At 39.3% G+C, this 26,506-nt stretch overlaps 1 protein-coding gene across 2 annotated transcripts in view; it reads right to left on the minus strand.

Annotated features, from left to right (window-relative positions):
* Positions 1–3,676: 3,676 nt before the first annotated feature.
* The window catches only part of RP9 (RP9 pre-mRNA splicing factor), a 35,862-nt gene continuing 13,032 nt past the window's right edge, over positions 3,677–26,506 (minus strand). For both annotated transcript variants that reach the window (XM_027863888.1, XM_027863889.1), the window contains exons 2-6: positions 17,702–17,732; positions 13,959–14,088; positions 13,065–13,156; positions 8,792–8,853; positions 3,677–4,338 (exon numbers count right to left, since the gene is read on the minus strand). In XM_027863888.1, coding sequence (XP_027719689.1) covers positions 4,137–4,338; positions 8,792–8,853; positions 13,065–13,156; positions 13,959–14,088; positions 17,702–17,732 — 517 coding nt within the window. In that variant the 3' untranslated portion in view covers positions 3,677–4,136. The remainder of the gene's footprint in view (positions 4,339–8,791; positions 8,854–13,064; positions 13,157–13,958; positions 14,089–17,701; positions 17,733–26,506) is intronic.

Genomic DNA, 26,506 nt, shown 5'->3' on the forward strand with positions numbered 1-26,506 from the left:
TTGTAACCCTGGTCATCTTTTACTCTTTTCTTTTAGACCTTAAAGCCAATCAGGAAAGACCTATCAATTCTGTCTAGGCAATATCCCTTCTATGATCCCTTCCTCTTTACTCGTATGTAGAGTAAACCATCCAAGTTTAGGCTCTCAATATTTGAATGAAAAATTTAAGTGCTTATTTCATGCTGGGGACTATGCTAAGTGCTAGGGATACAAATATGAAAAATGAGACTTCTGACCTTGGGGAGCTTGTATTATGAGAGACTTGAGAATACAACAAATAGGAGAAAGTTGTAACCAAGGTAGGGTATTTTGGTTTGAGAAATCACAGTGACGGTGGATGTAACAATAGGGTAGTTGACTTTTTTTTTTTAAACAATAGTAAATGTATTTAACCACTGATCTTGGAACAAGGGAACACTCGGATGTGGGTAAGTAATGGCACCACAGGTGGCAAAAAGCTCGAGTAGAACATCTTATAAAGCAGGTTCAATCATGTCATTTTACCTCGATTAACTCCAGTGGTTGCCTGTTGTCTTCACCAAATGCTCTGTTTAACATTCAAAATCCTTTGTAACCTAGCCCTGCAAAGCTTCAAAAATGTTTAATGAATTTTAACTGAATTAATTAATCTTAGTTAAAGTGTCAAGACTATAGGATATCTACCCAAGAATTTTAAAAGGAACTCAAGGGTGGAAATATGAAACTGTTAGCCAAAAATACCCTTAGCTCTCTAGTACAAATGGCTAGAACACATTAGTATTAATAAATTGATTTCTATCCAGCAGTTCCAGAGTGGATGTGAGGAAAAATGAATCATGTGTCCATGCCAGGCAAACTGGTGAATGTACCATAAAACACATGATCATTGAATACATAAATAAACAAAGCACTGGGGGGCAAGGCCACTGGGCTTTTGTAAGAACAAATTCTACTTACTTAGACTATCAAAAACCTTTTGACAGGATTCTTCAGCAAAGGATATTAAAAATCAAATCACCATGGAACTAGTCATTATTTTGTTATAGATAAAGAATGTCCGGAAAAACCAAATAATCCAAGTGAGCTGAGGGAAGGGCATATGATCATCAACAGATGAGTGGCAGTTACAGTTCAGTGGAGACAAATTATGGTTAATATGTTTAGAGAAAAAAATCCCAACTGTACTTAGTTGTCAGTTACAACCTAGGAAAGAGAACTGCCCACACTGCAGACTGTTCCCTTCAGACAACTGGCTGCAATCATTATAAAGACTGCAAAATGCATCAATGAAACATTTAAAAAAAGATTGAACATATGTAAATGGACTTAGTTGTTGAGTTGAATGGAGAATCAGTTATGTGACCATACCAGCTTCCAAGAGGTCTAAAGCCCCAGTTTTAGGTAAAGCCTCATCTAGGAGGAAAAGGGAAATAGGGGAATGGGGCCCGAGGGAAAATTCTGCACTTCACAATTGATATAGGGAAAGGAGCAAGCATTAAGTGCCTTGTATGTGCTAGGCACTTTGCTAAGAGCTTTGACAATTATGTTATTTGACCCTCACCATAACCCTGGAAGGTAAGTGCTATTTGCCATTTCACAGTTGGGGAAACTATAACTTGGCCAGAGTCACACAGCTAAAAAAAGTGTCTGAGGCCAGATTTAAACTTGGGTCTCTCCTGATTTCAGGCCCAGCGCACTCTTCACTGTATCACCTAACTGCCTTCTTATACACCTGTGGGAAGCAAAGACCTGGGACCCAAACACTCAGTAAATAACCTGCTTCCTGCCCCATCCCTAAGAAAACAGAATGAGGATAAAAGTTAATGAGAGAGAGAGAGAGAGAAGGCTCAGCAGTAAGTTGAGGGGCTAATCTGAGTTAGCTCTGAAAACTCAGACTGCTGCCTTAACTTAGGGTGGAGGGGAGAGAAATGATCACAGTGCCAGAAATCCCACTAAATATCCCAGTTTAGATAGAGTGAGATGACTTTGGTAATCATTCTTATGCCAGAAGCAAAACAGTCTAATTGAACTAAATGTAATAGCAATGACTAGACATAAGAGGAAGAGAAGCTATGACTGCAGTTGGGAAAAGTTGAGGAGAAAAAGAAAACTGAATCGATCTCTGAGAACCAGAGGGCCAAGGAGAAATAGAAAGAATCCACCAGTCACCTCCTATAAGAAACTCCAAAATGAAAACTCTCAGGAAGATGACAGTCAAAATCCAGAGTTGCCAAGTCAAAGAAAACTACTGCAAGCAAGCAGAAACAAAAATTCAGGTACTAAGGAGACATAGTCAGGATCACACGTGATTTAGCAGTCATCGCTATAAAGGAACAGAGAGCACAGAATATGATATCCTAGAAGGCAAAGGCTAATAACTTACTCAGCAAAACTCAGTAAAAACATACAGGGGGAGAAATGGCCCCTCAATGAAATAGAGGATTTCTAAGCATTCCTGATGAAAAGACCCGAACTGCATAGAAACCATGAAGTTCAAATTCAGGAGTTAAGAGAAACATAGATGGGTAAATATGAACAAACAATCATAAGGGATTAAACAAGGATAAACTGCTTACATTCTAATATGAAGAGATGATACCTCTGTTCCCTTTGAAGCCTGTCATCATTAGTGGTCACAGAGGGAGTCTAATTAGACAGAAGGCCTGGGAAGGATTCTCTTAGAACTTGATCTTAAAAGAAAAATGGAAAGAGAAGGGAAGAGGAACATACTGGGGGGGGAAGGGAAAAGAAGGTTAGGGAAAGTTGTCTCACATAATCAGGGAGCAAAAGTAGACGTCTGTATAAACAAGGAGGAAAGGATAGAGGGGAGGCAGCTGACATTTGAAACTCACTCTCATCTGAACTGGTCAAAGACAGGAAGAATGCACACACAAAACAGCTGGATACAGAAAGATTTCATTCAACAGGGAAATAGGAAGGAAGGGAGAGAAGGAAGAATTAAAAGAAAGGTAGATTAAGGGAGGGATCAGTTCTTGGCCAAACCAACTCTAAGGATACACAAACATAAGCTTTTTTTTTTTTGAAGTGGTAAAGAATGGGAATCTGAGGAGGGGCCTCTCAATTGGGGAATGACTGAACAAGTTATGGTATATGAATGGGGTAGAATACTATTGTGTTATAAGAAATGATGAAAGGAATGGTTTCAGAGAAATAAGGGAAGACTTGTATGAACTGATGCAGAGTGAAGTGAGCAGAACCAGAAGAACAATTTATACAATGATAACAATATGGTAAAGACAATTTTGAAAGACTTAGGAATTCTATTCAGCTCAATGATCAACCACTACTCTAGAGGACCAGTGATGAAACAAGCTATACGTCACCAAATAGAGAGGTGAAAGACTCAGAGAGTGCAGAATGAGACAAATTATGGGTATGTATGTGTATTTTTCCTTTAGACATAGCCAATGAGGAAATTTGTTTTGCTTAAGTACATGTTTTTAATGGGTTTTGTTTTTCTTTTGTCCTAAGTAGGTTGGGGTGTAGTTAGGTGAGGCATCGAGAAAGGATTTTTGCTGATTGAAAAATAACTTTTTCTAAATATCTTTGTGAAGCAGTTACTTTGGTGCAGTGTCAAACTCCCAAAACAAAATGAGGATGAAATATTTCATATAGTTGCCTTTTTACATGTACCACCATTATAATTCAAACAAGTTTCTTGTCTGCAGCAAGGATGTTCACTTTAAAGTCTGAGGTAACTGAGTTTTATTATTCAACACCTGATAGCACTTACTTGCAATTGCCGAAGATCTAGAATTTCCAAGTAAGTCTGCCTACAGCCCCACTAACCCTCTGCTTTCATGGGGGAATTGAATCTCTTTTGGAAATGCCTAGAATGTCTTCATGTCTTTATATCTTAGGCTTGATTTTCTTAAAAAAATTTATCACAAACTATAGTAATCAGGGAAGATGACAGTGAGTCCTGTAATACGGCATAGAAACAACTCAGCATCATGTTGAATTCATCACTGTTGGCAGCAAGAGCGAAATGCCACAGAAGTGATGCTAATGACACACATTTCTTGGTTCCTTTTTCTGTTAACTGAGGCCCTTTTGTGGCTACTTCTCCTTCAGTATCTCTGACATTCAGCTATGATTCTGGAGTAATGAAGTGGATTAAAAGAAAAAATTACTTTTTAGTCAGAGTCTGAACCCTCATTTGACTTAGATTTATGCTTTTTCTTCTTTTTCTTTTTCTTTTTCTTCTCTTTTTTCCTCTTCTTATGTTTCTCCTTCTTCTTCTTCCTCTTATGCTTCTCCTTACATTCTGAGGAGCTGGAAGTACTGCCATCTTCATCTGAGGTAGAATCCTCTAGTAGCTTCTTTAGCTGTTGTATCCTAAACACACAAAACTCAAGTTAAAACAAGTCTTTTTAGAAGATGCAACTCATGCTACACCCTGAAATCACAGATCTTGACTCACACCCTTTATTTACCAAAGCCAAGTGCTGAATCTTTGTTCTACCAAAAAACTTAGCATAATAATAACTCACAAAAACAGAAACTTAAAGAGAAAACCATTTGTGGCTTATGGATGAACTTGGAAATATCAAATTTTCTGGATACTTGTGAGTCTATGCGAAGTAAGTAAATAACCAAAGTAGTATATAGTCATTCATTTTCAAATTAGCAATATCTTAATCTTTAGATGCTGGCTAAGGCCTTTCCTTTAACAGTTCTAATTTTGGACTTCTGGCCAAGATGGCTACCTAAAGAGGGGGCAGGCCACCAAGCTGCCAGAAATCTATTCTAGCATAACTTTGAAGTTATCAGACTGAATAATGACTAAGAAATCCAGTGAGAAACTACAGTAAGTACTTCTACCCTGGAACTTTACAAAAATTCTGCCAAAAGCTCCTGGACAATAACGCCCCTCCTCATTAACCATCTCCCTCTTCACAAGCCAGTACTAGTATCTCTGAAGGGGACCAGGGATGAGATGGATACAAAGCCTGCAAGGTTTTATGTTTGGAGGCAGCAAGAGTCAAGACTTCCCCTGAGAGCCCCAGAGCAGAGACTGGAAGTTTCAGGGAGCTGAAGCAGGTAGTGACTAGTACAGTGCTTCAGTGCCCTGACGAGATTGGGATATCCTAGGCACAGAGGTTCAAAGGTCCCTAACATTCTATCCTGAGATGTCAGAGAGGACCTTGAAGATCCAGTCCTTTGAATTTCAAAGATTTAGGTGGAGGCAAGACTGCAAGATAGTCAACATTATTTAGAACCCAAGAGACCCCAGGGCAAGATCAATCAAGTCTGAACACCCCACCCAACAAAGCATCAGAGGGCAGAGCTTGACTCTCACACAAAACCCTGATTTAGGAATTAAAGCTGAAAACAGAAGTAAATCAAAGAAAGTACTGACAAGTATAAAACATTATCCCAAATCTAGAGATCCCCAAAAAGGAAGCATGAGTAGAATGGCAAGCAGGGAGAAAATGGATCTTGCAGAAATGATGTATGTAGAAGAAATGAAATGAGATAAAAGAAAAGTTCTGTAGGAAAGAATTAGGAGAATAAAAGGCTTAACACAGAAAGTGGCATATCCTAGTCAAGAAATGTAATCCCTCAAAACAAGAATAGACCAAACAGAAATCAGTGGCTCTATAAGATAGGGAATTGAACAAAATCAAAAGATTGGGGGAAAAAATGCAAGATACCTGATATCAAAAACAACTGACTTGGAAAACAGGTCAAGGAGAGGTAATTTTAGAATCAGTGTACTCCCTGAAAACAGTGATTCTTAAAAAAAGATGTGAACACTGTATTTTAGGAAATCACAAATGAAAGCTGCTCAGATTTATTAGAACCAAAGGGCAAAGTCAAAATAGAAAGAATATACTAATCAGCTCTGGAAAGGAGCCCCAAAAGGCAGAGTTCCAGGCATGTCATTCAAAATCTAGAACTCCCATACAAAGAAAAAATACTAAAAGCATCCAGAAAGGAGGAGTTATAGTAAGGACCAAGGAACCACTGTGAGGATCACATAACACCTGGAAGCTTCTACTAGAAATGAGAAAAGATCTTTTAATACAATATTCCAAAAGGATAAAAAGATAAAAGCTTATAAGTATAATCTTTCAGGGGGAAAAATGGACCTTTTATGGAACAGGTGACTTTGAAGCATTTCTGATAACACCAGGGCTTAGTGGGAACTCTGAAATACAGACACAAGAGTTCAGAGAAACCTAAAAAGGTGAATTTGTTTGAGCAACTGGAAGGAACTGTATGATGATCTAGTGCTAACACTCTAATGGAGGAGAAGTAAGTGTAAGTGTCCCTTTAGAATCTTAATATATTCAACAGATATTGAGAGTTAAGAAAGACAGAGGTCCCATGAGTAGATTGGATATGTTCAAAGATTAAAAGGATGGAAAGTGAAGGGAGGGTGAGAAGAGGGTAGAAAGGAGAAAGAAGGGGGTAGAATTGATATTTCTCATAAATGGAATACCTGACAAGAGTGTACAAACACGAATGGGAGAATGGGCGTAGTGAGCACCAAGTAAACCTCCTTCTTACCTGAAAGGGACAAAGGAAGGTTGCCTACACACAAAAACACCACCACCACCATGCAGTCTGGTGTAGAAGTACGTCAAGCCAATAGGGAAACAAGTGAAGATAAGGAGAAAGGGATTTAAGAAAGAAGCAATACCAGTGAGGGAACAATCATAAGCAGAATAAACTTCTTGATCCAGAAGGAGGGATTAAAGGGGGCCTCGGGGGTGGGGAGGACGGATGACACGGGCGATGAGATGACAGAAAAGAACTAGGTTCTAAAGGAGTACTTTAGATAACGTTGGACAGTTGGGAAATGGCTTAACAAATTGTGGCCCATGAATGCAATGGAATCTTACTGTGCTGGAAGAAATGATGAAAGAGCTGATTTCAAAGAATCTTAGGTAGCATGAATTTTTTAAAAAACAAATTATTTTTATTAAAAGGAAATGAGTACAACTTAAATCCTAGGTCCCTCAGCAGAGAAACAAATATGTATTAAATAACAACCTTACAACTAATTTTAAATCTCATCTAATACCATTTAAGAGGTAGCTAGGTGACGTGGATAGATCATTGGACCTGGAGTCCATAAGACCTGAGTTCAAAATACTTGGCAGCTGTATGACCTTGGAGAAGTCATCTGACTGCTGTCTCCCCTCTCTGTTTCCTCACCTGTATAATAGGCATAATAATAGCCCTTACCTTCCAGGGTGGGGAAGATCCAATGAAGTAATATTTGTAAAGTGCATTGCAAATCTTACTATATGAATGCTAGCTATTATTATCATCATCAGTATAGTGTAGATTTCCTAGAACTTCATAACCTCTAGCAGCAGGACCCACATATTCCCAGCAAGACTTAGCATCAAGTACTAGAAAGGACAAGGCCTTGCTGACCAAATCACCTTCCTGGGAACTCAGCTCCTCGGAACTGGTCCAAAGGTCTCTTGACTTAGTAGTTACCGTCGTCTTCTCTTCTTTTTTTCCCAATCTTATATATATTTTATCTGTTTCATTAAATATTTCCCAATTACATGTAAAATAATTTTTAACATTCATTTTTAAAAATCTTGAGTTTCAAATTCACTTCCTTCTTCCCCTCCCCATTGAGAAGACAAGCAAGGTGATACCAATTATACATGTAAAATCATACAAAACATGTTTCTATATGTTGCAAAAAGAAAAGCAAGAAAAGTAAAGTGAAAAAATTATGCTTCAATCTGCACTCAGACTTCAGTTCTCTTTCTCAGGGTGGACAGCATTTTTCATCATGAGTCCTTTGGAATTATCTTGAATCATTGTACTATACCGATCAGAGTAGAAAAGTCTTTCACAGTTGATCACTGTTACAGAATTGCTGTTATTGTGTTCTCCTGGTTCTCTGTTCACTTCACTTTGTGTTAGTTCATGTAAGTCTTTGCAGGTTTTTCTGAAATCATCCTGCTGTCATTTCTTACAGCACAACAGCATTTCATCACAATCATATACTACAGCTTGTTTAGCCGTTCCCTAATTGATGGGTATCCCTTCAATTTCCAATTCTTTGCCACCACAAAAAGCTGCTTATAAATATTTTTGTACACGTAGGCATTTTTCCTTTTTTTTTCTTTTAATCTCTTTGGGATATAGACCTAGTAGTGGTGTTGTTGGGTCAAAAGTATTCAGTTTGGTAGACCTTTGGGCATAGTTCCAAAATTGTTCTCCAGAATGGTCGTACCAGTTCGTATGAACTGACAAAAGAGGGCAGTGAGTAGAACCAGGAGAGCAATTTATACAAGGATGGCAAAATTAAAATTTTGAAATGACCAAGCACATCTCCAAAAGATCTGTGATGAAGCCTGTTACCACCTCCTGACAGGGTGGGGCAAACACCAGGTACAGAGACATGGACTTTTGGATATGACAGTTTGTCTATATCTGTTTGTTACAAGAGTTTTTCTTTCTTTCTCTTGGTAAATATGGTTGGGGGGGAAGTGGAATGAAGGGTCAAGGGCATGGGACTAGCAACAGTGATGACAAAAAAAAGAAATGGGCATGGTAACATTAAAGTACAAAGGTGAACAAAAGAAGTTCTGAAGGAAGCACAGACCAGCAGGGCAGCTTTGAAAGTAACACGATGCAGGCAGTATGAGATGGAGACTTAGGGTTTCATTTAGCATCTTCTTTGGGTGTTCTGCTCATGTATGGAAATGCTCTTTTTCTGGGCATTTAAGTCAAGAATTACAAAAAAATTGAGACCCAAATTTTTACCATTTGAAATTTGAAGTAACTGTCATTTCATTCAGAAAAGCCTTACCTCACATCTTTTTCATGACGCTTATTCTCCCTTATAATGTCATACATGGGATCTTCATGTGCCTTTAGGAACAGATAAGAATGAGATCTCATGAGATATGTCTGGCCATTAAAAATATAAATTGTTTCAATGAAAACCTGTATACTTCCTATTTTGGTTTTTTTTTGTTTTTTTCATTTGAAACCTGTGGTTCTTTTCCTAGGAACTTTCTTCAGTATTTAAAGGACCTGTGGTTTTACTAGTGTAAGGTATGCCCTGCCCTGACCCAGGTTAGAATCTTTCTAGGACTTGGACTCAGAGTTGTTGTGACCGAAAATGTCACCACCCTGGGATGAGCTTGACATGAAGCTTCTCTTTGCTTAGCGTTAAAGGACTTAGCACTCACTATGGGGTACTACTATTCGATAGGATCTTTTAGAAGTAAGTAGCTGAATCAACAGCTCGTTAAGAAATTAAATATATGCAAATTAGTTTTTTAAAGTGTCTGAGAATAAAACTGAAGAGGAGGCTATTTCACTCATGGTGAAAGTTCAGGTTTGGGGAACTTGAGCCATTTATGCTTCTCTCAGAGAAGAATTCCAGCTGGTTCAGTGGACATGAAATCAGTCATCTCTATAGGATTTGGAAGAGACCTCAGAGGCTGATGAGAGCAATTCACTCATATCAATGAGAAAGCTGAAACTCTAGGGGTGAAGTGAGGTGGCCAAAGTATCTAATTGGGTCTGGCAAGAACCACGGCTGAGATGTGGACCTTGGCCACAAGGCAGCAGTAGGACCAGCCCTGACCTTCACTTCAAGTGTGCAGAAGTGAGGGATCCTCAGGTGTAGAATGCTGCATGTGTTGTCAGTTTTTTTTCCCCAATACATTGATTAGTTTTGCTGATTTTTTTTTCTTTTTAGAATAAATTCATTATTATAAGGGATGGCTCGCTGGGAGGGGCAGGAGGGAGACAGGTGAATGGAATATGGAATTTAGAAGATGCGCAAATAAATTATGCAAATAAATTATTTTAAAAAAAACCTCAGCATGCTGAGTTATACATATCACTGAGCTCCTGGAATAATACAAGACTCAATACCCCCCAAAAGCAGCAACAGGACCATTCTATATGTGTCCTTGACATCATCCTATCTTATCTTCTCCAGCATATTTATCACCCTCCCCCACCTTCTTCAATCTCTCCTTCCCTGCCTCCTATAAACAAGGTGAAATCTCCCCCATCCTTACAAATCTATCATTAGACCCTACCACCACTCAAGCTACTGTCCTGTATTTCTCCTCTCTTTTACAGCCAAGTTTGGGGGTAGGAGGTAGGGAGGTTAGATACACTTTTCCTCTCATTTCTCAATCTGTTGCATTCTCCCTTCCAATTCCATCACTCAACTGAAACTGCTGTCACCAAAGGTACCAGTGATTTCTTCACTGCCAAATCTGATGCTCTCTACTTAGTCCTCATCTTTCTTGATCTCTCTGCAGCATCTGACACTGCTGACCATCCTTTCCTTCTAGATACTCTCATCTACTCTCTGGGTTTTCATAACAAGGCCTTCTTCTCTTCTCCTGACACACTATCTGTTGGTGAGCTCATGAGCTCCTGTGGTTTTGATTACCATCTCAATGTAGATGAGTACCAATTCTTCATCTCCAGCCCTAGTATGGTTTCTGGGCTCCACTCCCCCATCACTAACTGCCTAGTGGACGTTTCCTACTATACCTCCCACAGGCAGTTCAAATTCAACATGTTTAAAACAGAAGTCATTCCTATTCTCCCCAAATCTATTCTCCTTTCAATCCTTCCTACTGCTTTTGAGGGCATGACCATCCTTCCTGTTACCCAAGTTTTATAAACTCAGTTCATCTTTTACTCTTCACTCTCCCTTACTCTACATATCCGATCAGTTGTCAAATCTTGTTTTTACCTCTGTGACATCTTTTGCTTCATCTCCTCTCTACTTACCAGGACACCATCCTAATTGACACAGATCTTTAATATCTCTCCCCTATACTATTCCAACAGTATCCTAACTGGTTTTCCCAGGCCTCAGGCATCTCCCTTCTATAATTCAACCTCCTTTTCATTCCTCACTCAATCAACTTTGTTGTCCTTCTGTTACCTCTAGGATCAAATACAAACTCCTCTCTTGGGCATTTAAAGACTTTCATTTATAGCCTGGCTCCAGCCCTACCTCTCCCCCTCTTTAGGCAGTCTGCACACAGTCCAGGCCAAATGGTCTTCTTGCAATATTCACGCCATTTCCAATCACAGCTCTAGCCACAAGACTGGCTCCTCCCCATGCTTGGAATGCACTTTTCTCTTCACCACCACCTCTTCAAAATTCAGCTCAAGTGCCAACTTTTACATGAAGCCTTTCCTGACAGGTGGCACAATAAATAAAGAGTACTGAGCATGAAGTTCAAATCTGGCCCCAGACACTTCCTAGCTGTGTAAACCTAGGTATTTAACCTCTCTCAGCCTCAGTTTCCTCAAGTGTAAAATGGAGATAATAATAAAATTTCTCTGGGTTATTATGAGGATCAAATCAGATATTTGTAAAGCACTTAGTACGGTGTCCAGCATATGGCAGGCACTTAATAAATGCTTGTTCCCTTCCCCTCTAATGTCTACAGTTGCTACTTCCCTCTCCCCAAATGCCTTGTATTTATTTTGTATATCCTTATATATGTACATATTGTTTCTCTTGATAGGCTGTAAGCTTCTTTTTAAAAAATATATTTATTTTTAGTTTTCAACATTCACTTTTATAAGATTTTGAGTTCTGAAGTTTTCCCCTCCCTTCTCTTCCCCAAGACGACATATAATCTGATATACGCCATACACGTACAATCATGTTAAACACATTTCCACGTTAGTCATGTTGTAAAGAAGAATCAGAACCAAAGGGAACAACCATGAAAAAGAACAGCATGCTTCGATCTGCATCTGGATATGGACAGCATTTTCCATCTTTAGTTTTTTGGAATTATCTTAGATCACTACCTTGCTAAGAAGAGCTAAGTCTATCAAAGGTGGTCATCACACAGTGTTGCTGTTAGAGTATAAGCTTCTTGAGGATAGGATCTGTTTCATTTTTTTTTTATCCCTAGTGCTAACTACAGTGACTGACACAGAGTAAGCACTTAATAAATGCTTTTTGATTGGTATTAAAATGATTTAGTACTAAACCTCTGAGATAAGTAAAAATGTGATCTAACAGATAAGATTTAGTTTTTTTGAAACCTCACACTTTACAAACTGTAATCAAATAATGTCTTTTAATGATGGGTAAAAACATTTATATATTTAATGATATGTAATGATATAGTAAATTATAAATAAAAACAAAAAAATCAATAAAACTTTTGAGGTCAAGGGATATGAATAAATTTCAGAAAAAACTTCAGTCAACAACTACCTGAAAAAAAATCTGAAATTAGTAATAATCAGAGAAATGAAAATTAAAGCAATTCTGAGGTATTACTTCACATCCCATCAGATTGGTAATAGGATAGAAAAATTCACTGTTAAGACTGTGACAGGCAGATAGCTATACAAATTCATTGCAGGTAGAACTGAGAATTTGTCTAGTCATTCTGTAAAACAATTTGGATAATGCAAGAAGAGGTTATTAAGCTATTTTTATACTTTTACCCAGAAATCCTGCCACAAGGCTTACACCCCATGAAAATCAATGACAGCAAGAAATGACCTAGATGTATAAACATATCTAAAGTGGCACTATTAGTCAAGCAAAAAGCAGAAAACAGAACATTCGTTCACATCGAACAAGCTCAAGTGTATGAATGCAATGCAATTATTATACTTTGAAGAATGATGAATGTGAGGGACAGAGAGAAAACAAGAGAAGACACAGAAACAGAGTAAGTAGAGTCAAAACCACAAAGAGACAAAAGAACAACACATACAGTGGCTACAGTGACATAAATGAAGGCAACAAAACTCAAGTCCAATACAGTCGTTAATGTAGGTACCTGCGTATTTAAAAAGTTAAAGCTACATAATTCCTTTAACAATCAGATAGCTTCCAAAGGGAACAGTGACATACAGCCTAAGTTGCAATCACTCTATTAAAGGATGTTGCTTAATTGTTTTGGGGAAAACATTTTGTAGGACATAAGTTGGGATAGGTGTGCTATGCTCAACCAAATATAGTGCCAGGAGGAAGTTAATCTTTTCTTAGACAAGTCATCATGCAGATGTCCACCAAAATTTAGTATCTGGAAAATACATCTTGATTATAATTTTGTACTTACTACTCTGAATTGTTCTAATTTCTGATTGCCTTTGATAAAGAACGGGCATTCTTTGTCCCCTGTTCTGTGTCCATACCGTTTACAGCGCCAGCCTAGAAGGCGACAGAAAAGTCAACGTTTCAGTAAAACCCCCACGTCAGTTACACAAAACAGAAGACTTTCAGTCACATCAAGTTAGTCTTTATGACATTCACATTTTGTTTTATTTTGTTTTATGTTTTAGTGAGGCAACTGGGGGCAAGTGACTTGCCCAGAGTCACACAGCTAGGAAGTATTATGTGTCGGAGGCCACATTTGAACTCAGGTTCTCCTAACTCCAGGGCTGGTGCTCTATCCACTTCACCAACCTAGCTGCTCCTGACATTCACATTTTGAAAAGTAAATGCAACTGACTAATTATGTAACACATACATAAATAGAGTGAGCCTTTCTTCAAGATAACCTTTATAGTAGGGGACTATGTAATGAATAGCTATGCCACCAAGTTCCCTTCCACTGTTAGATGGCTCTAATTATTTTGAAGGTTTCCTTTAATGTAAGTCTAAGTTTGCTTCACTGTGCCTTCCACATCTCTCTCCTCGTATTGCCTCCTGGGGCCAGACAGAACAAGTCTACATCACAATACTTCAGATATTTGAAGACAGCTAACCTGTCGCAGTCCCCTTTCCTCCACCCCCTACCCTAAGTCTTTTCTTCTCAAAACTAAGTATTTCCAGTTGTCTCTTTGAGAAAGTGGAAAAACCTTTGAGCTAAGTCTTGAAGAAAGCTAGGTATTCTAAGAAGCTTCTCCAATGTTAAGCAAATTACCTAGGTATGGGAAAAACATGAATATAAATTCACAAATGGATGACACAGTAGGTATTCTGAATGATTAGAAAGGTAGAGATTCCATACATTGCATAACCTTGACTTCTTTCCCCAGCGGCATCCAGAGGCCTTTAGTTGGAGCATGAGCCAGAAATTCTCTGGCATGTTCATTGCCCGGTACGTCTGGTATACAGTCTTCTGGCTTGGTCTCATCTTCCTAAACAAAGAGGAAAATCTGTAAACAAAAAGTCAAAAGGACCGGCCTTCTCTTTAAGTTGTTTTGGAGCACATCTTACCATCCCCTCGATGGAGATGAGGGGAAAAGAAAAAAACCCTCCCACATTATGCCTTTCAGGGAACTCCAAATGCAGACAAATTTTATGTACCAGAGAAGAGAGGAAAATACTAGGAAAAATTAAATCACATGAAAAGAAATTGATTTTTAAAAAATTCGTATATAATAAAGTCACAATTTAAGCAGAAAAGAAAATTCCCAGAAAACAGACTAGAATAAATAACTCAGAGATAAATTTCTAAGTCATATTCTAAAATGAAAGCATGGCTTTCTGAAATTTAAACAGTATTTCAAGTGGAAATAGCTCCTTTCACCTGGAAGGATGCTGCCATTCTTTCCAAATTCTGGATATGGCGCTTTATTAGAAATGCAGTTGTTTTAATAAATGAATTATTTCTCTAGCCTTTAAATGAGGATAAGTGTGGTGTCAAAAGAAAACTCACTATACTGTGACAGTTTAAGTTTATGCGAAATTTATTACTAGATAGTAAAATAATTTCATTAAGCACCCAGATATAACTAATTTCATGGTTAGGTCATTTATGGATCAGCACTAAATGAATGAAGTATTAGTCCATCCCAAACAAGTAAGCAATAATAATAATAATTATTATCATTATCATTTATAACAGTGCTTATTATGGGCCAGGGGTGTCGAGCGCTTTACAACTATCATCTCATTTGTTCCTCATAACCCAGAGACGTAGGTGCTATTATTATCCTCAATTTACAGATGAGGAAACTGAGGCAAACAGAGGTTAAATGATTTGCCCAGGGTCACCCAGCTAGTGTCTGAGACTGGATTTGAACTTGGATTTTCCTGACTTCAGGCCCTGCGCTCCATCCACTGGACCACCTAGCTGCCTCTTACATAGTTAGCATCCATCTGGAACCTTCATTCTTGATTTAATAATGGACTCGACTCAGCATTTTAATAAGCATCTGCTTATCTGCACAGGGTTAGGCACTGGGGATACAAAAACAAAATGAGAGTTTCTGCCCTCATCCTAGAAATCCTAGAAATAGCATTCACCATTTATTTGCCACTCACTTAATCTCTTACAGCATCACTTCCAATCCCATTATTTAACTGAAATGATCCTGTGGTTTCTTAACTGCTCAGTCTGATGGTACTCATTCTTTTGGACATCGATACCTAACTCTTCCTAGACAAACCCTCCTTGGTTTTCACACCATTGCTCTCTCTTGGTTCTCTTCCTGCCTGTCTGCTCTTCTTTCTTAGGATCGTTTGTTGGGTCATTGTGCTCCTGCCCTCGAAGTGTGGCTGAATACCAACTGTCTCCTCTCCTTTGGTTACTTGTTAGTTCCCATGCAGACGACTCCCAAATTATCTTTTTACTGAACTTCCATCCTGCATCACTGCCTGCTGAGGGACAGCTCTACCCAGAGATCCCTTAAGTGTCTCATCCCCAACATGCCCCAAACCTCACTAACTGTCCTTCCTCCAAACTTTCACATTTCTGTTGACAGCACTACTAGCCTTCCAGTAACCCATATCTGCAACCTTAGTCATCCTTAACTCGTATAACTTTCCTCATGCTCCTGATCTGAGTTCCCACATCTTGTCAATTCTACTTTGATAACATCTCTTGCATTCATTGTTCATCTCTCCATTCCTACAGACTCAAGCTCTAGTTCAGGTCCAACTCATCTCTAGCCAGGAATATTGCAAGAGCCTCCACCCAATTAATGATATTCCATCCATACAACATTCCATGCAGCTGCTAATTGATATTCCTAAAACACAGGTCTAACCATGTCATTCTTCTGTTCAAAATTTTCGGCTATTATCTTGAGGCATCGAGGACAAAAATCAAATGCCTCCCATAACTTGGCTCTCACTTTTCCAGTTTAATTTCATAATATGCCCCTTGCACACTCCTATCCAACCAAATTTTCCAGTTAGGTGTTTCTATCATGATCCTTTCCTACTTGTTAATGCTCTCTCCTTTTTGAAACACGTACTTTGTATTACTGGATATACACTTTGTATTTTATTTGCTTATCTGTGTATTTGCTGTTTTAGTCCTCAGTGGAACAGAAATTCCTTGAAGTTTGGGATGATTTCAGTTTTGCCATTGAGTCTCCAGAATTTAGCAGAATGTCTTACATATAGTCAATGATTAATAAGTGTTTCTTGTGGATAAAGCACCCGCCCTGGATTCAGGAGGACCTGAGTTCAAATCCGGCCTCAGACACATAATACTTATGAGTTGTGTGACCCTGGGCAAGTCACTTAACCCCATTGCCTAGCCAAAAACAAAAACAAAAACAAAAATTTTCTTGAAATGAACGGAATTTTCTAATAATCAGACTATTAACTATGAAACAAACTTTTCAAGAGTTAATGGGAGGACCTGAGTTCAAATCCTGCCTCAGACACATAACACTTACTAGCTGTGTGACTCTAGGCAAGTCACTTAACCCCAACTGCCTCATGAAAAAAAAAAAAATCCACCAGGCATGTGAATCCCCTTTAGGGGCCGCTAGGTGGCGCAGTGGATAGAGCTTCAGCCTTGGAGTCAGGAGGACCTGAGTTCAAATGTGACCTCAGACACTTGACACTTACTAGCTGTGTGACCCTGGGCAAGTCACTTAACCCCAATTTCTTCACCAAAAAGCCAAAAGAAAAGAAAAAGTTAATGAGCTTCCTACCATTTTTAAAGAAAGGCTTTAGAGGGCAGCTGGGTGGCGAAGTGGATAGAGCACCGGCCCTGGAGTCAGGAGGACCTGAGTTCAAATCCAGCCTCAGACACATAACACTTAATAGCTGTGTGACTCTGGGCAAGTCACTTAACCCCAATTGCCTCACCAAAAGAAAAAAAAAAGAAAGGCTTTAAATGGTCATTTGTTTGAGACATTGTAGAAAGGATTCTTTCATTGGAAAACAATATTTCCTATGTGCGTTCTAACTCTTAAGGCACTAAAACCTAGCCAGGGAGACTAGTCTGTATAATAAAGTACTAAAACATGCAGCATAGTTAACGTGAGAAGATAACAGCATATAAGAGAAGTGCCAACATCAGTAAGAAAAAGGGCAATACAGGATGGAGGTGGAGCTTGAGCTGGCCCTCTGACTAAAAGAGGAACCATCACTGAGTACATGTCCACATAGACACATCCTATGGATTAGAAGTTCTGAAACCCCCATGGGGTCTGTGGGTAGATTTCAGAGAGTCCATGAACTTGGTAAGAAAAAAATTAAATCTTTAATGTGATTGGTTTCCTTTGAAATCCTACATTTTGTATTTTATGCATTTAAAGAACAGGTCCCTAGGCTTCACCAAAGTGCCAAAGGTGTCTGAGACATTAAAAAGGTTTCAAGCCCTACTCTGGATGCCTTCACAAAATACTTTAAAAAAAAAATCACTGGTAGCAGAGAAACAGTGTTACCAAAAGTGCCCTAAGAGTCATTATGCTATCTTATAATTACCTGATTTTACAAAAGTTTACTTAAAATGCAATTATTTTTAATGATTAGATTATAAACAGCAAAATAATGAACTGTACTCACCTTGATAAGTCCAGGAGGAGGTTTTTCATAACTAGGGGGAAAGGGGAAGAAAGAGGCCATCAATCACATTAATATAGCAAATGACAGTCTAATTTTAATAACTTTAGGCAGAAACAGAAATAAGACCAAAAGACTTTGTGTTCAGACCTAAATTTTTAAAAAAATAATTCAAATCAGACAGTACAGCTCTTTCTAGCCATTAGCTGGAAGGTCAGACAAACATATATAGAATCAGAGATTTAGAGCTGGAAGGGACCTCAACTAGGATGGAAGCAAAACGGAATGAAGAAACTTACTGGCTGAATGACCCTGAGCAAGTTGTAACCTTTCTGAGCCTGTTCCCTCATTTGAAAAATAATGAAAGCCCCAATATAAGTTTATTGTGCTAGATAAAAGGAGACATAAAACATTTTGCAAAACTTTAAAGCACTATAAATTGTCTATTATTATTACTTTAAAAGTGACTTTTAATGGTCAGGTTGTATGGGAGATGTGACAGGGTTATAGGGTCATTCCAAGAAGAAATGGTTCTGAACTGGGACCTGCCTTCAGATTTTGCCATGTCTATCACAAACACAGGCTAAAATTGCCTCCCTCTAAAAACACCAAGTGCAGTGTTGGGAGAGTAAAGACAATGAAAAAAGGGATTGATGGGCAGTCTTAAGAGTCAGGAAGACCTGGGTTTAAGCTCTTCTTTGGACATCTTCTAGCTGTGTGACCTGGGGCAGGTTATGGCAGCCCAACTGCATGAGAGGCCTGGGTGTAAACTGGCCAAATCATCCTGGGGCACGCCTTAAGAAGGTCAGCTTCTTAAGAGGAGTGGTTCTTTCATTCTTTGTACTTAGCAAAGTGCAAACCTTCAGGGATAATGGAGCTACCACACTTCAACTCTCACACGGAAGAGGGCCAGATTTGAGCACAGGAGACAGAAACAGCACACCACACACACATATATGTATATATACACATAAGATGTATATGTATGTGCGTGTATGAGAAAAACAGGTAGATTAAAAAAATAACAAAGGTGGAGAAGAGGATGGAGCTGGATTACCATCAGGAAATTGTTTAGTCATTTTTCAGTTGTGTCCGACTCTTTGTGACCCCATTTGGGGTTTTCTTGGCAAGGATACTGGAGTGGTTTGCCATTTCCTTCTCCAGCTCATTTTACAGATGAGGAAACTGAGGCAAACAGTGTTAAGTGACTTGCCCAGGGTCACACTGCTAGTAAGTGTCTGAGGCCAGATTTGAACTTGGGAAGATAAGTCTTCTGATTCCAGGCCTAGCACTCTATCAGTCGCCCCACCTAGTAGCCCTTCAGCAAATTGCAAAGCTTTAATGATCCCAATAAACACCGTTATAATGTTCATCTTTTTTAAAAAAAATTTTTTTCAAATTACAAAAATCCATCATTCTTTCTCTCCCACCTTCCACCACCCTCACTGAGAAAGGAAGAAAAACAAAACCCTTGTAATAAATGTGCATAGTCAAGTCGAATAAATTCTTGTACTGGCCATGTTCCGTACACATCTCAATCTGTACCCATGGTCCATCACCTTTCTGTCAGGGGTATGTAGCATGTTTCTTTATGCACCTTCTGGTCACTGCATCACTCAGAGTTCTTCAGTCTTTTAAATTTAGTTTCCAGTTCTTTGTCAGCACAAAAAGAGCTGGCATAAAGATGTTTGTGCCTCTGGCTCTTTTTCCTCCTCCTCTGATCTCTTTTGTTATCACTGGCTCATGGGATCACAGTCTAATAACTTTGGATATAATTCCAGGCCCAGGTCCTAGCACCAGCAAGGGTGCTGGGGTCCCTCCAGCATTTCTCTTTAGCCTTGCCAATCTGATGGGCTTGAGGTGGGTCCTTTGAGTTACTTTAATTTCTCTACTCTAGTTTTTCCCCGCAGGGGTGGAGGGATGATTCAAACGCCTTGACTTTTTTTTTCCAGAAGGAAAACAAAAGTACAGAGAAAGAGCTCAAGATCAGAGTCCCAGCTCTGGATGTAGAGCTGGAAGGATCCTGAGGCTCCAGAACCATCACTGGATGATAAAAAACCAAGGCCCAAAGAGGTCAGCACTGTACCACGTGTGTCACAGGAGCCTATGGAGCTAGTGTGACAATCAGTCACTGGCTTCACTACTAAGCCCTTTGTGGATGGGCCATATGTCTATTTGGGGAAAAAAAACAACTCAAAAAACTTTCCCAAAACAGCAAAGACAACTCTGTTGCCTTTGGTGACAAATGTCGTTTTCAAATCCAGCTTCCTAGTATTAATGCTGAAAAGACTGTGACAGTAAATACAAGAAGCTTGTGAATCTAAGAAAACAGCTATGGCTGACTTGCAAGGGACAACTGGTCCTTCTACAAACGTTCCTAAGTCCTAGGTCTCCCCAACCTTGGTTGGGCTGTCCTCATGGATACACACTTTTTGCCTTCTCTATAACAAAGGTTTTAAAATTAATTTGTAAACTTAACTAAAAACCTATAATGTTTGAAATAAGTACTTATATATAGTCCATTCTTCCGGGCTAACTTTTTTTTTTGTATGTGATTATTTCATAAAGGTCTTTCCAGAGACCTTTGTATTCTTCATACTTGTGTCTTAATGGCATTATAGTATTCCATTTAAAATCCCTCACCTAGGGGCAGCTTGGCTAGAGCACCGGCCCTGAAGTCAGGAGGACCTGAGTTCAAAACCGGCCTCAGACCAAACACTTGACACTTACTAGCTAAGTGATCCTGCGCAAGTCACTTAACCCCAATTGCCTAAAAAAAAGAAAGAAAGAAAAAAATAAATAAAATAAAATCCCTCACCTGGTGGACCTTTGCTTCATTTCATTTAATATATGCTGCTGTGAAAATCTTTGAACAGTTTATTTAAAATGGGATACTTACATACAAATTGTGGTAATGAAGTCTAAACTGCTTTATTTGCCACATATTTGGGAGGGAGGTTACCAAGTGCTCTAATATTGGACACTGTACTAGAAAAAAGGCTGTTTTTCTTTTATGAGCATAAAAAAAGAACTGTAATCATTTTCTCACAATGTGGTACAATGGAAAGTTCTTGATCAGGAATCACAGGACCCAGGTTCAAATCCCAGTTCTGTCAATGATCAACCCATGTGACCTTAAGAAAGTCACTTCATTAGTTACCTAAATTTAACAGGCATTTATTAAATATATAACTATGTTGTGCAATAATAATGATAACAGCTAATGTTTCTATAGCACTTCTTATGTACCACGCAACGCTCTTAGCATTTTACAACTATTATCTCATTTGGTCCTCGCAACAATCTTGGGAGGTTGGTGCTATTCTTATCTCCATTTTACAGTTCAGGAAATTGAGGCAAACAGAAGTTAAGTAACTTGCCATGGGTCATACAGCTAGTAAGGGTCTGAGGTCAAACTGGAACGCAAGTCTTCCTGACTCCTAGCCCAGTACTAGCTTTTTGATACATAAAGACAAAAAATGTCCTTAAAGAGCTTTGACTCTACTGGAGATTATAAAATGACTTTATGTTTTATGTCCCTTCCAGCTATAAAACCTCTGGTTTTATGATTCTTCTTTCAGATGTGGAAAACAAAAGAAAGCAGGGAGAGATCCCCGTATAGACAAAGATTTCAGCCTGACAAGGAGTACATACTATTGTCAAGTGCACCAATATGGTGGTTTTTTTTAGAAGGCTGCTTTCCCAAAATAAATTTTAAATGATTTTTCTAATGAAAGCTAAAGAAAAGGTACAGCAGAAATCTGTTTAAGTATGGGAAGAATATGTAGACCAGCCGTTGGCATTAATAAGAAATGTGAATTAACACACATCTGAAGGGACCAAAAGAGGGCCTTTTTGTAAATAACCAATAAATCAATTAAGCCACAAGAGCCACAGAAACAAAATGGGGATAGCTACAGGCAAGATCTGTGGTTCATTGAAAGAAAGAACTCTCAGATGGGGAAACATCCTCTGCCACTTCAGAGCAGCACATTGTCTCCAACTTACTGTCTTAGAGACATGCCCAGAGCACTAAGAAAACTGCCCAGAGACACACAGCCAGGATGGGTACACAGTGCTGGAACCTGAGCTAAGTCTTCCTGATTCCCACTAGCTAGCTATTTACACCACCACAATTTCTACCCAACATCTAGCCCTCCCCCCCCCCCCATATGGCATGATAATAAAATAGTAACCAAAACAATGTGGAAAAGGTATTGTTATAAACTGCTGTCCATTAAATGTAATTTTTACAATTCCTCCCACTATTTTGAAGAAAGAAGCGTGCCCCAAATTGTTAATGTACATAGAATTATTTATTCTTATTCTAAGTCTTCTCTGGTTGTGTAGAAAAGTAAATACAGTTCCCCTGCAAACACAGCCTGCTTTCCAAGACTAGCTGGTCACCAAACTGTTAACCATGAAGCAGTAAATTCTTTGGCCACAGAGACAGAGGAAATAGAAAAACTTGTAAAATGGTCTTTGGTCCAATTTGGCCCCTTTCTGCTTTTGCCAAGACAGTGGTAAGATGGCAGAGACAAGGGAAAGGGGCATCAAGATTCACAGATAGTCTCTAAATATTGATTTAACTCTTGAAGCTCTAAATGTCTGATCTCTGGTCAATGACCAATCAAAGCATTTAGATTGTTGGAGGAATTGATCTACACGTTCTCATTCTGAATCAAACCAGAAGACACAAAGTATTTCAAGTTCAATGAAAGAAGAACTCCTCGTTTCTCTTCAAGGAGAAAATCAAAGGAGCTGTCTAGGGCAACACTGTTTCATGGGACAGTTGGTCACCTAATCTTGTGGCGCTCACAACAGACTGCCATGGAAAGCAGAGAACTTTAGACGATGTCTGTTGTTGAGATGAAGCTGGAGAATTTTTAAAAGAACTTCACAAAATCAGGATCACAGAGGTGATCCTGGGGAGGTGGAGGGGACCTCCCTTGGAGATCATTGAATCCAAACCGTTGACTTCTAAAGGTGGGGAAACAAAGACTCAAAAAAGCGAAGCAGCCTTTTCCCCATCACAAAGAGAAGAGAGAATGGTGGAGCTAGAACTAGAATCTGGCACTCTTTCCACAAAGCCACTTTGCCTCCAGATGAGCCTTTCTGATTAGCAAGTCACAGTCTACCTTAATGCTGAGTAACTTCCATTTGACAGTGGGCATAGAGGGAGCACCACGTAAAATATGGTTTAGATACAAAAGATGAAAGCACTCAAATGGTGTGGACTACTTGGAAGCCTCCTATCTGGATGTAAGGAACAAGCTGGAAGGTGGTCTGTGACAAGCACCAAACAAGTGATGGCAATACTTCTGTCTTAGAGAGGAAACAACTTGTTGTGGGTCTGGGAGTGATTTCACAATCAGTGTCAGTTTATAATCTGATTCTCAACTGGTAAAAAGCAGAGGCTAAAAGCAATATAAAATCAGAACAAGTCAGTCCACAAGCATTTTATGAGGCACCTACACTGAGCCAGGCCCTGTGCTAAGTGCTGGGGATACAAAGAAAAGCAAAAGATAGTCCCTGCCCTCAAAGAGCTCCCAGTCTAACGAAGGGACAACATGCGAACAACTAAATAAAAGCAAGATATACACAGGAACAATCTGTACACTGTAATTAAGGGGGGCAGGTAAAGGCTTCTTCTAGAAGGTGGGATTTTGGTTGGGACTTGAAGGAAGCCAGGAAGTCAGAAGGAAGAGATGAGGAGGGAGAGTGTCCCAGACTTGGGGGAATGCACTGAATCAGAAGATGGAGTATTTTGTGCAAAGAACAGCATGGAGGCCAGAGAATCAAAGAATACTTGGGGGACCCTAGGGGTCGAGAGAAAGGAAAAGGAGTAAGGTGTAAGAAGCCTTGCAAGGTAGGAGAGGGCCAGGGCCAGAGCCAGGGCTTTGAATGCAAATAGAGGATTTTATATTTGATCTTGAAGGCAAGTTTACTGAGTAGGTGGGTGACAGAATCAGTGCATTTCATTTCTATCTTCTTACCTACCCCAATGTACTATGTCAAGAATCAAGTAGAGGAAAGCAGCTATACCTGAGGGTATAGTGGAAAGACGCCTGGACTTGAGAGTCAGAAGGCCTGGGTTCAAATCCAGACTCTCATACTTACTGTGTTAGTCACTTAACCTCTCTAAACCTCAATTTCCATCTTTGTAAAATGGACTAAAAAGGTTACTTAAAACTGCAAATGTTCTGATCCAGGTACTTACAACTGAAATTCTTGCTGGAAACAATACAATTCTAAAGGCATACAGGAACTGATTTTTTAAGACATCTTTTGGAATCACGGGACTTAGTTAGAAAGAACCTTGGAGATCGCCGAGTTCAATCTCCCTAATTTTTCAGATACGATAAACAAGATGCTCATATTTGTAGATGACGTCATGCGTCCACGAATAAAGGCCTGGATTTGGAGTCTGAGAGCTTTAATTCAGATCCAGAGATTCCTACTTTATGTATGACCTTAGTAAGTCACTTCCGCTTTCTAAGGTCCCCCCCAACTTGAAACCCTATGTACTCGGGGTTTGCTGACTCATAGTACCATGGAAAGAAGCACAGTGAGTGGGAGGTAGCTTCAGCACATCACCAACAGTGATTTACTTACAGGAAGGGGCATGAAAGCCCAACACATATGCAGAGAAAGAGGGCGAGGCCATGACATTGGGACAACCTGGGTGCTCAGCAGTGGCCACACAATATTAACAGAGTAAAGCAGGGGTCTTTGGCACGTGAATGAATCCCCTAGGAAGGATTCAGGGAAAAACAGTGACAAGAGTAAGTTCAGGATGAGAGGACATGGATGAGCCATGCTTTGCAGGGTGCAGTGAGCATCCACACTGATGGCGTTATGGAGCCACTGGAGTCTTGAATTATTTCATAATTTTCCAGAAAGAAAGGTACCTAACACTTCAAACTAACATGGTTGTTCCTCATTTTAAATGCATCAATTTGTGTCATGATTAAAAAAGATATTCTTCATTTTTCAATCATCTACAATTATTAAATGCAGGAAAAAGTTATAATAAAAATGTACGTGTGTTTTGTATGATTTGATTTATGTGTGTGCATAGTTAACAAAAAAAGTATACATTTGTCTTCCTGGTTGTGCTTTTTTTTTTTAATCAGGAGAGACCAATCTTTTTATACTATTTAATAGGAAATATTTTAATATTTAATATTCCTTTAATTTTAAAATTTTTTCTTTAACTTGTTTAATATTTCTTTAACTTGCTCAGATTGCTGTCAGTAATTAATTCTGTGAAGCTAGGTAACAAAACATAGGTAAGAGGCTAGAAACCACTATTTAAGTTTTTCTGGCTACTAAACAAGTCCCTTTTGACTTCTGAATAGTGGGATCTCTTTTAGAATGACCTTTCGCTTAAGTGAACTCAACCCAGATGTTCCCATGACTGTCTTTTTTTGTATCGAGAAAATACATATGGCATAAGGGAATATAATACCTTATAATATCTCCCCGTTGACAATTATTTTACACGAGACCAGCTTCTGGCTCTAATTCTGTTCACCTGAACTACAAAAAAAAAGTGCTTAATTTACATCTAAAACGCACTTCTCAACTTCATAGTTCTGTAAACCCACACTGAGACAGGCCAGCTTTGGGTATGTCTCAGCCTGTGGTATATTCTTTTCTGATCCCTAAGCTACAGTACAGGAATCATATGGTACAGGAGCACAGAACTCATAACAATAATTCCTTGCTCATGTTTGACCAAAGCAACACGAGTAGTCTGGGGAAAGTGCTGCACACCACAGTCTATTATTCATATTCTCAGAAATATAAGAAGCATGGCACAAACAGGGCCTTGTTCCAGATGCTGATAATGGGGGGTGAAAAGAGCTGCTTCCTCTCCACATCTAAACTCACTGTCTTTTTACCAAATGACAGTTACCACCAATTTACTACTGCCCCTCTCCTGCTTGGCCCTCAGCTCTGGGATGATGGTCAGACTTTTGAGGGACAAGTCAACTCCCTCCTCATGAGATTACACTTTGTGTGTCCTCCAAGAAGCTGACCACTCACCTTCAACAAATTTGCACCAGGCACAATAATGGTTACAACTGGACCCATTCTACCACGAAGGTACTGTCTGACGTGGAAAATCATTTTGTGATAGATTCTGTTAAATGGATGACTATGAAGTCTACTAGTCTACACACCAGGCAAGATAAAATGTGAAAAAGAAACTTGGTCCCCCTATCTGATCAAATATTAAAATTGAGAGTATGCACACAGTAGAGGGAAACATTTCCACAGAATCTGAATGTCAGAGGGACCCCAAAGGTCACCTAGTCTAAGCTCCTCTACAACAGATCCAAACGAGCAGTACAATAACCTTTGACTGAAGACCTGCAGTGAGGTGGAGAGGCATTGAGGAAGGGAGATGAGGTAATGAAGGTGTAAGTTAGGGCTGTGATTGTGTGAGCATGATTTTGATAGAAACAATCAGATTTGGCCAGGGATTGGCTATGTGAGATGCATGGGCTGAGTGGGAACGAGGACCCGAGCATGACACCAAGGGAAAATGGTGGGACCCTTGACAGCGATAGGCCAGTTCATAAGAGAGGAAAGACAGGGTTGGGGTGGAGCAGAGATAGCGACTTCTGTTTTAGACAGGCTGAAGAGGCAACAAATTCAAGGTGTCCAAAAGACAGTGGCTAATGTAAGACTGAAAGTCAGGAGAGAGGTTAGGGCTGGATATACAGACCTGGGAGTCATTTGCACAGACATCAACCCATGGGAACTAATGAGATCACCCAATGAATTAGTATAGAGTGA

This window comes from Vombatus ursinus, unplaced genomic scaffold, assembly GCF_900497805.2.
Source record: "Vombatus ursinus unplaced genomic scaffold, bare-nosed wombat genome assembly UNPS02014773.1, whole genome shotgun sequence".
Taxonomy (NCBI): domain Eukaryota; kingdom Metazoa; phylum Chordata; class Mammalia; order Diprotodontia; family Vombatidae; genus Vombatus; species Vombatus ursinus.